At 41.1% G+C, this 16291-nt stretch overlaps 1 protein-coding gene across 2 annotated transcripts in view; it reads right to left on the bottom strand.

Annotated features, from left to right (window-relative positions):
* Positions 1 to 16291, bottom strand: part of ak7 (adenylate kinase 7) — a 36546-nt gene that overhangs the window by 1745 nt on the left and 18510 nt on the right. For both annotated transcript variants that reach the window (XM_008108929.3, XM_003214323.4), the window contains 6 exons: positions 16123 to 16273; positions 14517 to 14645; positions 12281 to 12349; positions 10940 to 11137; positions 9636 to 9856; positions 541 to 699 (listed from right to left, as the gene is read on the bottom strand). In XM_008108929.3, coding sequence (XP_008107136.1) covers positions 541 to 699; positions 9636 to 9856; positions 10940 to 11137; positions 12281 to 12349; positions 14517 to 14645; positions 16123 to 16273 — 927 coding nt within the window. The remainder of the gene's footprint in view (positions 1 to 540; positions 700 to 9635; positions 9857 to 10939; positions 11138 to 12280; positions 12350 to 14516; positions 14646 to 16122; positions 16274 to 16291) is intronic.

The raw sequence follows: 16291 nt of genomic DNA, 5'->3' as shown, positions 1-16291 counted from the left end.
TATTATTTTAATTTGTACTATAAATCGGCAAATCCAACATGTTCACTGTTGCATTTTTTAATACGATGATTTATTATTAGCATCATTTTTTTCCAATAACCACTGATCTGCGATAACCAGTATATAGTAAATAATGGTTGAAATGCTGGCCTAGGATTTTTACAAGAAACAGGCAATTTCAGAAACTGCTATTTTTAAAAATGTTACCACTGTGCTGAAATGTATCAAAAAGATTATTTCCTGCTCCTGGAGGTTTCCAGGAGAAATACTTCACTCCTCATTTTATTTACATTTTTAGTCTGCAGAAAGGGCTATGTTAACAGGTTCAAAAATAGCATTGGAGCCCATACTTTATCTCTATTGTGGTAGACTTCTGATAAGGTCAATGCACATATGTGTGTGTGTGTTTAATTTTTCTCAACAGCATTAATATGAAGAAGACTCAAGTATGTAATGGAAATGGAACCCATGTTTTTACTCTAATCCAACATAAATAGACAGACCAATTCGCCCATATAAACAGAAAATGTGTTTTCTTACCAAGAAGTCAACAGGGTCATCAGGCCTAACCATGCAGCACTGATTCAAGCCTTGCATAAGAGTTGGCATGACATGCTTCATTAAATAGTTTCTTAATGGAATGGACTGAGCTTCCAAAAGCTCTTGTTCTTGTCGCTTCACTTCATCTAAACGTTTATTCTAAAGAAATATGGACATTTTTCAATAAACACAAATCTTTAAAAAGTTATGTTCAGGAAGAAAACAAAATCACAAGCCAGGTTTGGTTCAAAAATCTTAATCTTTAAAAACAAATGCCATTAAAAAAAACTTTCCATATTTTTATCTGGTCCTGACTTTAAATTCGAATGAGTATAAATACATGTTGTTAGAATATGATATTGTTTAACTTAAGCATCATGCTCATCAGAAACCTTTGAAATAACAGCAAATATTTAAATACTGTAAAAATTTGTTTTTTACAAGGCAATTCATGTACAAAATTTTGTACCATCTATGTACAGATTGACTTCTTCACCTTGCAATCATTTTGGCCAATGTTATTTAGGCTAATTAGCAACCATTCTCCAGAGTTCTGGTCTTTCACATCACTTGCAGAAAGCATGTGGCTCTCCAGATCCTACTGGACTCCAAACACATCAGCTCTGACATTATAGGAAAGAGGTGGCTGAAATTGCAGTCCAGCAATACTTCTACGCTGCCATATAAAATCTAGATTACCTGCTTTGAACTGAATTATATGGCAGTGTAGACTCATATAATCCACTTCAAAGCAGATAATTTGGATTATATGGTAGAGGAGGGGCCTGAATCATAGGTTCCTCACAAAAAAATAGGAAAATTCTATTTGAGAAATAAAAAATGGCTTGGAGTCTAGCACAGTCCCTGTGCTAGGGAAATTTATAGCTTATTATCACCAGATAGTCCTTGCGTCAAGCAGCTTAACTAAGTTCTATCAATATATGTACCACAATGATTAGGAAATTGCCAGTCAATTGCAAAAGGGAGAATCATTTTGTGTGAAAAGGCATATCTTTATTCTCCCTGCTTTTTGGTTGGAGCTGATAACATCAATGTATCCATACCATGGAAACAACATTTTTGGCCTAAGCGCTTTCAAATGATCCAGCTAGTATGGACAGTAACTGTGCTGGGTGAAGGAATGTGGGAGTTGTAGTCCAAAACAGAATGGAAAAGAGATGTCTAGAGTTTATAACAGCTAATGAAGATTTATGAAATAATTATGTCAAGAGTCAGACGCCAGTTTACATACAAAACAGAGTTTATTCCCAAGATAAGCCAGAAAATAACATAAACACAGGAAATATCCTTGAAACACTTCACTTTTCAGTGTTTCGAGAGTAGATTGGACAATAATAACTCAAAAATGAGCCACGCTAATTTCCCATGCTGGCATTCAATAAAAAACTAAATAACGCTTCAATTCAGCTTTGGAAAACAAATAGAGTTAATTGCTGGAAAATAAACAAACTAGAAAAGCAATAAAGCTGCTTCCACGGTGCAGATAAGCCGAAAGCCTCAAAGGGATGATGAATAGCCGTCGTCAGAAGAATCCAAGGTCAGGTCAGGAGGCAGCAGAAATTCCGAAAGACAAACCAATAGTCAGAAGCCGGGAGTAGCCGTCAGTCAGAGGGTGTAGACAGAAGCCAGGTCAAATTCAATCCAAAGTCCGAAGAGGGTGCAGTCATCCAAAACAGGTCCACGATAAGACACAGCGAGAGCCAAGCTAGGTGATATCAGCAGATTCAAATCATAGTCCAAGTCCAGTCTTCATGGAAACACAGAGATCCCAATGGCGCCTCAGCAACACCTTGCCACACGCAAAGTGCAGTGGCCAAACATTCCCATTTTATTCCCCTTCCTCCTGGGTGACCAAACACTCACACCCAAACACCAGGTGTCCCAAATCTACTCAGAGTCTGAACTCCACACAGCTAGAGCTCGTGGATCTGGAGTACCTAGCAATTCATCGGAGTCCCAATCATCCTGCCCACACTTAGCCCCATGAACACTTAAAGAACCATCCTCCCTTTTCCAAGCATCCCAATTGGGATCAGCTCCTGCAGAAACCCCAGGTTCAGAAGTATCCATAGGCCCCAAATCCCCAGACATCTCCGGTGGCTGTGCCCATTCAGTGCCCGCTTCCCCAGCCACCACCTGTTCCTCAGCATCCATCTCCCCATCTGAATCTTCCTCAAAAGATCCCCCATATAGATCTCTAAGTCGCTTCCTGCGCATCTCCTCCAGTGAACCCTCATCACGAGGGTTTTTTCTTCCTCTTCGAATTCCATCACCATCAACCATAATCCCCGAAGGCGCAGTCACAACACTATCCCTCCCCGCAAAGGCCCCACCCACTGGAATTAATGTGGGATCCGAGACCTCTGTAATTACTGAGGGCCTGTTACATGATGTGTCCAGTTTCAGTAAAGACCGGTGAAACACCGGATGAACCTTCAGCGTGGAAGGCAATCGCAATCGAAACGCCACAGGAGAGACCTTAGTAACAATGGGGAAAGGACCTAAGTACCGAGCCCCAAATTTCCCCGCATGCGTCCTGATATGCTTAGCAGACAACCACACCATGTCCCCTTCTTTCAATTCCACTCCAGGCTGACGATGTTTGTCAGCTTGTGACTTTTGCGTTGCTTTAGCTTCCACCAGAAGCTTCCTCGCAACGTCTTGCAAGGCCTTGAGTTCACTGGAACGATACACTGGATCCGGGGACACAGTATTTTGCGCAGGCGCTACTACTCCACGTGGATGGCAACCATGCATGATTTCAAAAGGCGAGTATTGGCTAGCGCTATGTGTCGCCGCGTTATACGCAAACTCTGCCACCGGTACCCATTGAACCCAATCCCCAGCTTGCTGCAAACAAAAACAGCGCAGATACTGTTCTAACAGACCGTTCACCCATTCAGACTGCCCATCAGTCTGCGGATGGAATGCAGTAGAGACGTTCAGTTTAGTTCCAAGCTGCGCATGGAACTGTTTCCAAAATTGTGAAACAAACTGCGGCGCTCTGTCCGAAACAATAACCTCTGGAGCCCCGTGCAGACGGAAAATATGGCACACAAATAATTTGGCCAACGTTGTAGCCGCCGGTACTTTAGAGCATGGGATAAAATGAGCCATCTTGGAAAACAAATCAACCACCACCCAAATACAGGTGTAGCCACCCACCCTAGGCAAATCAGTAATGAAGTCCATGGAAATAATCTGCCAGGGCTTTTCAGGGACTAGCAGAGGCGACAATAGACCACAGGGCCTACCTACTGGATGTTTACACTGTAGACATATAGCACAGCTATCGCAGTATTTTAAAATATCCTGCCTCATCTTGGGCCACCAATAATGACGAGTAATGGCTTGCACAGTCTTAAACCTGCCAAAATGTCCCGCAGTTGGCTCATCATGATATGCTTGTATGATTTCCAAGCATAGTTTACCAGGCGGCACGAAAATCTGCCCATTACGTGATAACACCCCGTCCACATCCTGTAAATTAGGCAGTATAGTTCTCATATCCTGAGAGAGCAATATCAACTGCTCTTGTGTCCACCTATCCTCTTTTTGAGAAGACAACACCCGTTCATGAAGATCCTGCCTGTCCTGTACCACATTTAACACTGAAACAGGTAAAATGGTTTGTTCAAGAAGGATTTCAGCAGTTTTGAACTCAGGCTTCCTAGATAAAGCATCAGCCCTCAAGTTCTGCTTCCCCTCTACAAATTGTACCCTGAAGTCGAACCTGGAAAAGAACAATGCCCACCTAATTTGTCTCTGATTCAGTTTCCTTGCAGTTTGCAAATGTTCCAAGTTTTTATGGTCAGATAGGACCACTATCTGATATTTTGCCCCCTCCAACCAATGCCTCCAAACTTCGAAGGCCACCTTGATCGCTAGCAACTCTTTCTCCCAAATTGTATAATTTTGTTCAAACGCAGTGAGTTGTCTAGAATAGAAACCACAAGGTCTTAATCTACCAGACGGGTCCTTCTGCGAGAGTACTGCTCCCAGAGCATAATTAGAAGCATCTGCCTCAACAATGAATGGTTGGTTCACATTTGGATGTACTAAAATGTTCCCATTCTGAAAACTACATTTCAGTTGTTCAAAAGCCTTCTTGGCCTCCATAGTCCATTCGAACGGACACTTCTTTTGCAGGAGTTGGGTTAACGGCACTGTCAATTGTGCAAAGTGCGGAATAAACTCCCTATAGTAGTTGGCAAAACCCAAAAACCTTTGTACATCCTTCTTGGATGTTAATTCTTGCCAGGTATTGACAGCGTCCACTTTTCTCGGGTCCATTTTCAGTTCCCTCCCAGATATAACGTCCCAAAAACTCCACCTCAGACACATGGAAAACACACTTGGAGGCCTTAGCAAATAACCCATTTGCCCTGAGCCTGGACAACACTTGACGCACATGTTCCCCATGTTCGCGAGCGTCTTTCGAAAAAATCAATATATCACCACAAATTTGTCTAAAAGGTCCCGGAACACATCATTAATAAATCTTTGAAATACCGCTGGAGCATTACAGAGCCCAAACGGCATTACTAAATTTTCGTAAGCGCCGAAACAGGTGTTAAACGCTGTCTTCCATTCGTCCCCTTCCTTTATACGCACCAAATTATAAGCCCCACGCAGATCTAACTTCGTAAAGATGGAAGCTCCCTGAACCCGAGACAACAACTCAGGGATTAGAGGCAAAGGGTACCTGTCCCGAACAGTGTACTTGTTTAGCACACGGTAGTCGCACACCAGTCTCAAGTCGCCTGTCTTTTTTGCCACAAAAAAGACTGGAGCGGCCGTAGGTGAATTAGAAGGTCTAATGAAACCCTTCTGCAAGTTCTCATCTAAGTATTCTCTTAAAGCCTGTCTTTCAGGTACAGTAAGCGCATACAACCTGCCTGCAGGCAACTTAGCACCTTCCACCAATTTGATCGCACAATCATAAGGCCTATGTGGTGGTAATTTATCCGCTTCCTTTTGGCAGAACACATCCCAGAAGTCCTGATAACAAGATGGAACTCCCTCCATATCCCCACCAACTTCATTTAGTGTTAAACACACCGGTGGGTCCAAACTGATAGTTCTGCGTACCCAATCCACCCGAGGATTGACCTGTGCCAACCAGTCCATGCCTAAAATGACATCATATCTAGGTAGTGCAGTGACATCAAAAGTTAACATCCCCTTCTGCCCTTGCACTTGCCAGGTTACACCCGCTGTTTCTTGATCCACCATCCCGGAATGTAACAACCTTCCATCAGCACCCTCCACCCAAGCTGTGACTTTCTTCTTTACAATTGGAATTTTATTCTTCTCCGCAAAGCTTTGGTCTACGTACGAAACTGTAGCCCCTGAATCCAAAAATGCCTGGGTACTAACTGGTCTCTGACCCATTACACACAATTGTATGGCCACAAACACATGCTTATTCCCCCTAGGCAATTGCATCATAGGCCCTAATGCGCTGGATTCATGGCGCATTAGGGCTGCCCTTTTCCCGGCAGCTGAGATGGTTTTAGAGTGCAACCATGAGCAAAATGCCCCCCATTTCCACAGTACAAACACAACCTTAATCGTCTGCGTCTGTCTTTCTCCTCTTGGGACAATTTGCGTTGCATCCCAAGCTGCATGGCTTCTTCCCCAGAGTTCACAGAGGCACTAGCATGATACTCCACTACTGGAGTCCCACGAGTTTTCTTTCTGAACTCCATTCGAGCCTCTATCCTACAAACTTTGGTTACCAGCTCATCCCAATTTTGAGCTGGTTCCACACGAGACAGCTCATCCTGTAAACATTCATTCAACCCAGCAGTAAAAACCAACATAAAAGCATGTTCTCCCCAGTCCAGTTGATGCTTAAGCAAATTAAACTTATTCAAATAATCAATTAAAGACCCTTTACCCTGCTTTAACCGATATAAAGCCCAACCTGCATTTTCCTTTTGTAAAGGATCTCCAAAGTCTCATTAAGAGCTGCCTTAAAGTCCACCAAATTATTCTTAATTGGGCTATTGCCCCTAATTACATTGACTGCCCAACGCCCCACTGGCCCAGTTAATAAACTTAAAATAAATGCAACTTTGTTAGTGTCTGTAGGAAACGAAAGATCAGATATTTGCAAAAAATATAAGTCCACTTGAGCCAAAAAAGTTGGTAGTTTTTCCCTGGTCCCATCAAAACGTTCAGGCACAATGACCTGTCCTTTAATCTGCTGTGCCCTCTTTAAGGCTACCAATTCCAATTCCAAAGCGGCCAGCCTGTCGTCCAGCCCAGCCATGTTGACTTGGCTCTCTCTGTTGTTGTTGTTTGGGCGTGTGGCAATCTGTCAAGAGTCAGACGCCACACAGCTAGAGCTCGTGGATCTGGAGTACCTAGCAATTCATCGGAGTCCCAATCATCCTGCCCACACTTAGCCCCATGAACACTTAAAGAACCATCCTCCCTTCTCCAAGCATCCCAATTGGAATCAGCTCCTGCAGAAACCCCAGGTTCAGAAGTATCCATAGGCCCCAAATCCCCAGACATCTCCGGTGGCTGTGCCCATTCAGTGCCCGCTTCCCCAGCCACCACCTGTTCCTCAGCATCCATCTCCCCATCTGAATCTTCCTCAGAAGATCCCCCATATAGCTCTCTAAGTCGCTTCCTGCACAACTCCTCCAGTGAACCCTCATCACGAGGGTTTTTTCTTCCTCTTCGAATTCCATCACCATCAACCATAATCCCCGAAGGCGCAGTCACAACACTTTATGAGCAACAAATTAATAAGGTTGATTGAGAAGTATTTCCCTAATATTGAAAGAGATTGGGGATTTATTAATATACTAGCTTGGAGACCCGGCGATGCCCGGGTCATTTGAGAAAGGCATTGTTTGCCTGTGTTCCAAGTGTAGCCTATATCCAATGTCAGCTGGGTTCAGTGGGTGTGGGTGAGCTCCAACTCCCATATGCAAGTCCCATCGTCCAGTGTCCATCCCCCTCCAAACAGAGCCAGTATGTAGAATAGGTCATGAGGGCTCCATGTACCATGTTTGGTCTTGATCAGTCATTTGTGTGGGTCGCGGTGCTCTCAGGAAGTGAGTGAAGGTATTGGAAGTCCCATCGTCCATGGTCCATCATCCTCCAAACTGCACCTGGGTGTAGAGTGAGTCATGGGTGTTCTCTGTTTGAAGTTTGGTCTTGATGAGACATTGATGGGGGTGACAGTGGTCTCAGGAAGTGAATGACTATACTGCAAGTCCCAACATCCAAGGTCCAAGCTCTTTCAAATCTCACCAAGATCTAGAGTGGGCCATGGTGGGTCTATGTGCCAAGTTTGGTCTTGATCAGTCATTGGTGGGGGTCACAGTAGTCCCAGGAAGTGACTGAAGATATTGTAAGTCCCCTCATCCATGGTCCCTCTTTCCCCAAACTGCACCAGGATGTAAAGTGGGCTACCCTGCACCTGCGTGTCAAGTTTGATACAGTTTTGTCATTCATGGGCATCACAGTGGTTTGTGGGAGGTGAATTGGATGAATGTACTGCAAATCCCATAATCCTTGGTCCACCCTCCGTCAAACTGCTGCAGCATGTGAAGTGTGTCATTTGGGATATGTGTGCCTGGTTTGGTTCAGTTGTGTGATTTGTGGCAGTTGCTGTGGTCTCAAGAAGTGAGGGAAGGTACTGCAAATTCCATCATCCTTGGTCCATCCTGCCCCAATATACATCAGGATGTAAAGGGGTCGACAGGAGTTCTGTGTGCCAAGTTTGGTCCATTTCTATCATTGGTGGGCATTGCAGTAGTCTGTGGGAGTTAAAGTGTTTGAAAGTACTGCAAATCCCATCATCTGTGGTCCATCCTCCCCCAAATGGCAGCAGGTCATAAAGTGCATCGTGGGGATGAAGTGTGCCAAGTTTGGTGCAGATCCGTCATTCCTGTTGGTCTCAGTGGCCTGGGATAGTGGCGGCCAATCAAAACGCGAGCACATATTCCGCCAGGCCAATCAAAACGCTGATACATACTCCGATTTCACTTTTATTATATATATAGATAGATGGTTGGGTGGGGGACTGACTAATTGTGAGATTTATGAGCTAGTAATATGTTGCTAAATGCAGAAGTATGATTATACAATAGTTCTTAAAGGGAGTAGTATAGTCAGAACTAAAAAAAACAGACAGAGTGTGAGAGCTTGGTAGATTGGTTTTTACATTTGTTAGTCTTACTTTTGTATGTATATTTTGTATATTAGTTTGGTTTAATATTTTTGCTGTTTTAGGTTAGTGTTTTATATTAGGAAAAATGTTTTTCTCTTTGATGTAATTTTGTGTGTGTGTGTGTTTGTATGTAAGTATGCATGTTTCTTTGAATAAAAATTAATGATAACAATAAAAAATGGTTAAAAGAGGGTACCGAAGCATCTTAGCAGGATGCATCAAGCCTCGCTAGAAATCTGGATTTTGGTATATCTCTTAGAATATTAAAACTGTAACATGGCCTATGAACATTTATGTTATAAAAGGCTTTATCACCCTTGTCCCAACAATCAAGCGTCAATGTTACAAATGAAGGGATATCTGTGAAAGACTGGAATATACAGAATTGAGCCTGTGTTTCTTCTAAACCAATTTAGCTTAAAAAAAAAACCCTGATAGGCCATATTTGCAGAGAAAAACCTGTACAATGATCAAATCTCATGAGGATCCATTTATTGCGTTGCCACTACTCTTTCTGAATGTGTTTACTAGACATCCTGCAAGAAATCACTGAAAGAATTCAGTAATGTATTATTGTCTCTCTTCTCTTGAGAAGTTATTTAAGAACAGCAGTGAAAGTACACCTTCCTTCCACCTCCTCACCTGAAATGTGTGATGCTGTGAAAGAATCAACTATGGCCTAAATTCAGCTGCCAGTCCCAACTATAGTAGATTTACTATATCAATGTTATTTACATAAGTGCTGACTTCTTTTCATGAGCCTTCAATTTGAATGGCAATCCTATCACAGGTTCAATCAGCAATTAGGTGTACTCTAGTAGAAATTAACAATTGAATTTAATCTCACATTTAAATTATCTGGTGTTTAATATTAACTTACCCATTCTTCCCAATTTGCCAGTTTTTGAGCCCGTTCATCAGCTTCTTTTTTCTCCAAATCAGCTTTTTCCTTAGCTTCCCTGGCAAGGCGCTCCTCTGCTTGTTTCCGTTCAAATTCTTCCAGTTCTTCATCTGTCAAACCATAATTTCTAGGCTCGCCAACATTTTTTATTATTTCTCTCACTATAACACTGTTTTCCAGACCCTCAAACTTTGATACATCTTTCAAGTATAGAGACAGGAAATAAGAGAAATAGTGCATTATGTCACACAGGATGCATACAAAACACAAATAGTAGTCATCGTCAAAAAGAACAATTTTTCTATTAAAATTGACAGAACAATATTGTTTATTTGCACACTTCTGTGGGAAATTAAACATAGAGTCATGATGGAAAATTCAAAGATTTCTAGACAGATGTTCTCTCTATTATTATTATTATTATTATTATTATTATTATTATTATTATTATTTAAAATAAGTTTTTTATTTGCCTCTCTCCCATTTTTACAGGGGTCCCAAGCCCTACCCCAGCAAATATGGTGGCTGACTGTAAATATTAAAACAACATAACAGTTTAGAAAACATACATATTCAAAAACCATCTGGAAAGGCTGCTGGATGAGATTGGTCTTTGATGCTATTGTAACTGCAGACAGCCTATTCAGCTGTCAGATTTCTTCTGGTAAGTTAAAAGGTCCTCTGCTTAACACTTCCCAAATTGTATGGGGTGAATTATACAGGAGAAGGCAATGCTATTGTATCTTGGATGCAGAGTGGTGTCAAAATTGTGACCTTCCAAGTGTTCTGAACTCCAGTTCTCAGAATTCCTGGCTGCTGGACAAGATAACTAGGGGTTCTAGGAGTTGGAGGCCCAAACATTTAGAGGGACACAAGTCTGACACTGCTGAGTAGGGCTTACAAGATGACAACTAACACTGTACCTTGCCTGGAAACTAATTGGCAGCCAATTGAGCGATTTTAATATAAATGTAATATATTCATCCTAAATTTGTCCATAACCAAAACTAAAGTTACCAATCCTGGTACAGAAGTAGCTCAAAAAACTCTGTGTTGCAAGTACAGCCTTGAGGTTACCAGTGCATGAGCTTCAGTTCTATGAAGGGGTGCAGTTGGCATATCAGTAAGCCCTCCTGACCATTGTTGCCTAGTGCTCTCAGAAATCAGAACAATATTTGACCTGGCATCAATTGATGAATAATTACAATAACTACAAAGAGTTAAAATCCATTACATTAACTATGTAAGTGGAAGCATAATAAATTAAATGGTTTCTACTATACCAATATGCTGGGGATGCATTTCTATTTCATCAAAGTAGTTGAGAACAGTTTCATCCTCAGTATTTAATTCCCTAAAAAGACTCAGGGCTCTTAAGTATCGGTCCTGGGCATAATGAGTTCCAGCGACAACAGATTCAGGAAGATTCATGATTCGATTTTTCAGAAATTCATCAGGTGCATTCAAAGAAACAATAAAATCTGTGAAGAAAAGCAATTCTTAAAGTTAGGATTGATTCACAGTAGTCTTCTAAATTGGAGTGACTGGATATGTATTTGACAAACCCTTCAACTGTCCTGATTTGGCAGGGACAATATTGATCAATCCTTTGTTGTCCCACTTGTTAATCTGCATTTAAAATCAGGTTCTTTTTCCTCCTCCCACTTTCCCCATTTGTTCTCAGTTTACTTCCATTGCTCTAAACGGAATTCAAGGTATGAGAAACAGTTTGCACTCAATTAGCAGATGGGAGGAGAGTGGTATCTTACTCTCCCAGCAGACCAGGGAAATGCAAACTGCTGCAGCCTTTCCTAACTTGACTGTTTTTCCTCATGGATAACTTTTGCTGTTTTGAACCTACTCTGTTCAGTTAGTGGTGTGGTGGACAGCAGATTGTGCTATTTACTAGAGCTGTGGTAAAGAGTCCACTCATCCCCTTCTCAATCTGCATGGACAATGAGTGCCTGCATGAGGAATTATAATCCAAGAGGTTATGGGAGTCTGAAATGTGAACAGTGATCATTACCTTAAGTGGTCGTTATTCAGTGGCTGGAACAGAAACAAAGACTTTTCTTTACACTGCATATATTAATCAGTGTATCCCTGTGAGAGTAACTGTGTTAACTACCTAGGTAATATCTGATAAGGACCACCATGAAGATGATGACCACTATTTATATTGTGATTTTCAATTCTCCCTGACCTCACTGATTAAAATCCTTCAGCCATTCACGCACTTACTCAGTCATGTGCATAATAATTTATCAATTAAGGTGACACTTCTGACACATGATGTGGGCTGCCATCCAAGGAAGTATATGCCAAATAAAATCTATTCATCTTCTAAGGAGTCAGAAGAATTTTTGTGGTTTCCTTTTCACAAGCACTTTTCCCCTTGGCTGGATCCTGATTCTGGTTGACAGTTAGATGTTTTGTAAGAACTTTTGCAAGAAAATAAAGATGGTGGAAGGGGTCTGCGTTCTCTATCGGAGTGTCATTTTTGCTTCTAAAAAAGCAGATGCTTTCCACCTATACTCCCTTTTTATATCTCCAGCCAGTTCTCAGTTTAGAATGAAGGAAAATAATCAATCAATCTAGGATGGCCTTAAGTACAACAAACTTACCAGGCGTTATTACTTTATCAAAGTGATGAATTTTCCCTCTTGAATCATCCTCTTCCTCCTCTTCTTCAACTACATGAAAAATTACAATTAACATGCATAGCAACATGCATAGCAACTAGGGTATCTCTAGTTTGCAAATGAGGTCTATTATACATGAAATTTTTCCCAAACGTTTTGTCCCAATACAGAAATGCTTGTCCTGACTCCAAAAGCTGTAGCCTTGTAGGTGTTAATCCTCCCCTTCACACTTCATAAGTTGTATGCTTGATACATTGGCATTTTCACAAACTATAGTTACTTCTGGACCACAGCAAGCAGCCATGGTTGGCCATCTCAAGTGAGCCTTGTGATCTTATGGCTAACAGATATTATCTTCTTCTTCATTCACGCAGTTGTTTCCGACTCTTCATGACCTCATGGACCAGTCCACACCAGAGCTTCCTGTCAGCTGTCGCCGCTCCCAATTCCTTCCAAGTTGAGCCAGTCACTTCAAGGATACCATCCATCCATCTCGCCCTTGGTCAGCCTCTTTTCCTTTTTCCTTCCATTTTCCCCAGCATCATGATCTTTTCCAAGCTTTCCTGTCTTCTCATGATGTGGTCAAAATACTTTATCTTTGCCTCTGATATCTTTCCCTCCAGTGAGCAGCTGGGCATTATTTCCTGGAGGATGGACTGGTTGGATCTTCTTGCGGTCTAAGGCACTCTCAGGATTTTCCTCCAGTGCCAAAGTTCAAAAGCATCTATCTTCCTTCGCTCAGCCTTCCTTATGGTACAGCTCTTGCAACCACAGGTATTATATTAATCAAAAGCACTGATGAAGATCTAACTACCATAGTTACTTTCCAAAATAGTACTTTAACTTAGTTGAACTGGGTAACTAATTCTACATGACTTTTTGGCTAAGTATACAGTGGCATACATAATGTACATAAGGCTACTGGACATTGCAGCTCAATATCAGGAGGGCACAATTCCCAACCATGTTCTGCTGCAGAAATTGGCATAATCTAGTGGCAAGATTGTCAAAATATGCAGCATGTGTGCTCAGATGGTATGAGGTCACTGATAGGGCCCAGCTGCAGAAGCAGGGCAGAGTTTGAAAGGGCTCTTTGAGAGGCAAATTGATAGTGACCATTGATGTGACAACACAGTTATAACATTCAAAGACTACTCTTCAAGACCATACTTTAAATTTAGGGATAAAACAGATGATGTGCCAGACGTTTCTGAAAAGAACTAATGATTTTTACATTTTTTTAAAGTAGAGGTGTGTGTGTATGGGAGTCAGAGAATGAGATTAGAACAGTGGTGCTGTTCAGGAAATAACTTTCCTTCCTTTATCATTCTGCTAATCCATATTAGGATCCTCCAGCTGCTTTAAAAATGAAAAAATGAAGCTGAACAGGTGCAATATCACATCATAAATCTATAATATCCTATCCAATGTGGCCTTCAGGTGTTTCCATGGAGGGCTAGAACTGTCTGAAAGGCTATCAGTTAATCACTCCTTACACTGCAGTTTAGTCCTTATAGTTTTGCATGCAAAAATGGATTTATCATGAGGATGGGCTTGTGCCTTCAGACTGCATAACGAGCAGTTAGGCTCCCTGGATTCCAGACAGCACATCATCCATGTCAGCCTACATATCTATTATGATTCTTGGAGGCCATACAGATTCCCTCCTATATAGTACTTAAATCTGCTGGGGTACAGAGCAGGGATTTTCAGCAATGACCTTAATGTATGACTGACCTCATTGCCCAGGGAAATATACCTCTGAAAAGGCAAACTATACAACATAACAAGAATTACATAGCTACATATCCTTCCTTCTACATAATATGTGTTGTTATTATCATCATCACCACCACCAGCACTATGAGGTAATATTAAATATCACTGAGTTCCAGTCTTAAGAAAAAGATTGGGTAAAATAATAATTATAATGATCATAATCATAATCATGTCACATTCCAAGTACTGTCATTTTGTAGAATTGTGCTATTGTGATTCTACCTATTAAAATTTAATTCAGATGTCTTGCCAGCCCATTTGGAACTAGAACCACAGTTGTTTTTTTCTACAGAAAAAATTACATTAATAATGTCTCTATTTACACTCTGCCTTTTTTTCAAAATTGGAATTCAAGTAGTTGCATCTGCCAGTATTTCTAGGTTGACTTTTCAGCACAATAAACATTCACAGCCCATTAATAACTAGCACTGATACTTACGATTAAAAAGATCCTTTGCCAGCTCATAGGTTTTTGGAAACCCATCCAGAACATACCCTTGGTTTCTACATGGCATAGATGTTAGTGTTTCCCTCATAAACCTAATCACATACTGATCATCTATACGACCTAGTTTGGAAACAAAACATGCATTATCTTATTCCCTTCATCATTCATAGAAAAAGATGTGAGACACCGAAAGGAACAGATATTTATAATGTACCAAGATCTGTGTATCTAGTGCAGAGCTTTCCAAACATTTTGTGTTGGTGCTGCATTTTTAAGACATGCATCTTTCACGACACAGTAATTCAGTTTTACTAACAAACCAGAAGTTAAACCAACTGTTGTAAGAGATGTGGACAAATACATAAATTGTAATAATGAAATGTATGGGGATACAACATATCTCATGAAAACCTTTCACACACACACAGACATTTGCTTATTTCACATCGACTCAAGAGGTTTCTCGTTACGTTCATGTGACTGCAACCACATTGCAACATAGTTTAGAAAACTCTGATTTAGCCAGTTCTTAACGTTTTACTTTATTCCAGCGTCACGAAAACACATGTCCTGTGGTCAGGGAAGTGTGTAGTGTGGTAAGGAGTGTGGATACCTAAGACTGTAACATAGTCTTCATCCCTTCATGTGCTCTCTTTCAGTGTGATGTGTCAGGAATGGAGGGCAGTTTTCCTTCTTCACCATAACAACATGTCTAAGTGGAAAATCTTTAATTTCTCCACAGGTATGAAAGACATCTTTACAGTCATATAGAGGCTGGTGGGATTAGAGGGATATACTGTTGGAGATTTAAAATCCCCCTGAATGTCATAGGCTAGTTATAGGCTAGGAATTATCCTATGAGAGCTTCATGAATTACATGGAAATATGGATCAAGGTGTCCATATTCTTCTCCTATCTTGCCAAGTTCCCTTCAACCATAAGCTAGGTCCATCAAGTCACAGAGGAAACAGAAGGCTTACCAAGAAAGCACCAGGCACACAGCCAGCAATTCCTATCAGACAGCATTTCTAAGAATAAGATGGATATAACCTCCTTCCTTTCATGTGAGGCTCAATAACAAGGCATGCTCACTCTTCCTTAGGCTGGATCTACACTGTCCTATACCCCAATATGTGATCCCAGATTATCTGCTTTAAACTGAATTATGTGAGTCTACACTGCCAGATGGGATAAGCAGATAATGTGGGATCAGATCATGGGATATAGGCCAGCTTTATATTAAGCTTCCCAATCCAAATCTAAAACTCTACACCATAACACATAGTTGGGGTCAGTGGAAAATCAATGGTCTAAATCATAGGTTCCCAAACTTATTTGGCCTACCACCCCCTTTCCAGAAAAAATATTACTCAGCGACCAGGAAATTAATTTTTTAAAATTTTTAATAGCAATTACGGTAAACAGAAGGATATATGTAACTGTGGCCATCACCGTGCCTCTGGATTGCTGCAGTGCCCACCAAGGGGCAGTAATGTCCACTTTGGGAATCACTGGTCTAAATTAAAGAAGGTATCTATTTTATATAAGGTGCATAGATATATGTATGAGCTAATGTTTTATTGCTAATCAGTTGTACCTGCATTTTGTTCCATGTTTTCTTTAACTGCATCTAATAATTCCTGAGCTTCTTCTATATTGTCTCCTTCTTCTGCCTCTTCTTCTTCCTCCTCCTCCTCCTCCTCCTCTAATATAGTTTCTGGTATATCTTTAGGAGCAATAATTTTCTCCTATGGATGAAAAATTAA

This window comes from Anolis carolinensis, chromosome 1 (assembly GCF_035594765.1).
Source record: "Anolis carolinensis isolate JA03-04 chromosome 1, rAnoCar3.1.pri, whole genome shotgun sequence".
Classification (NCBI taxonomy): Eukaryota; Metazoa; Chordata; class Lepidosauria; order Squamata; family Dactyloidae; genus Anolis; species Anolis carolinensis.
The sequence above is the reverse complement of the archived record's forward strand: the minus strand, read 5'-3'. Positions and strand labels throughout refer to the sequence as shown.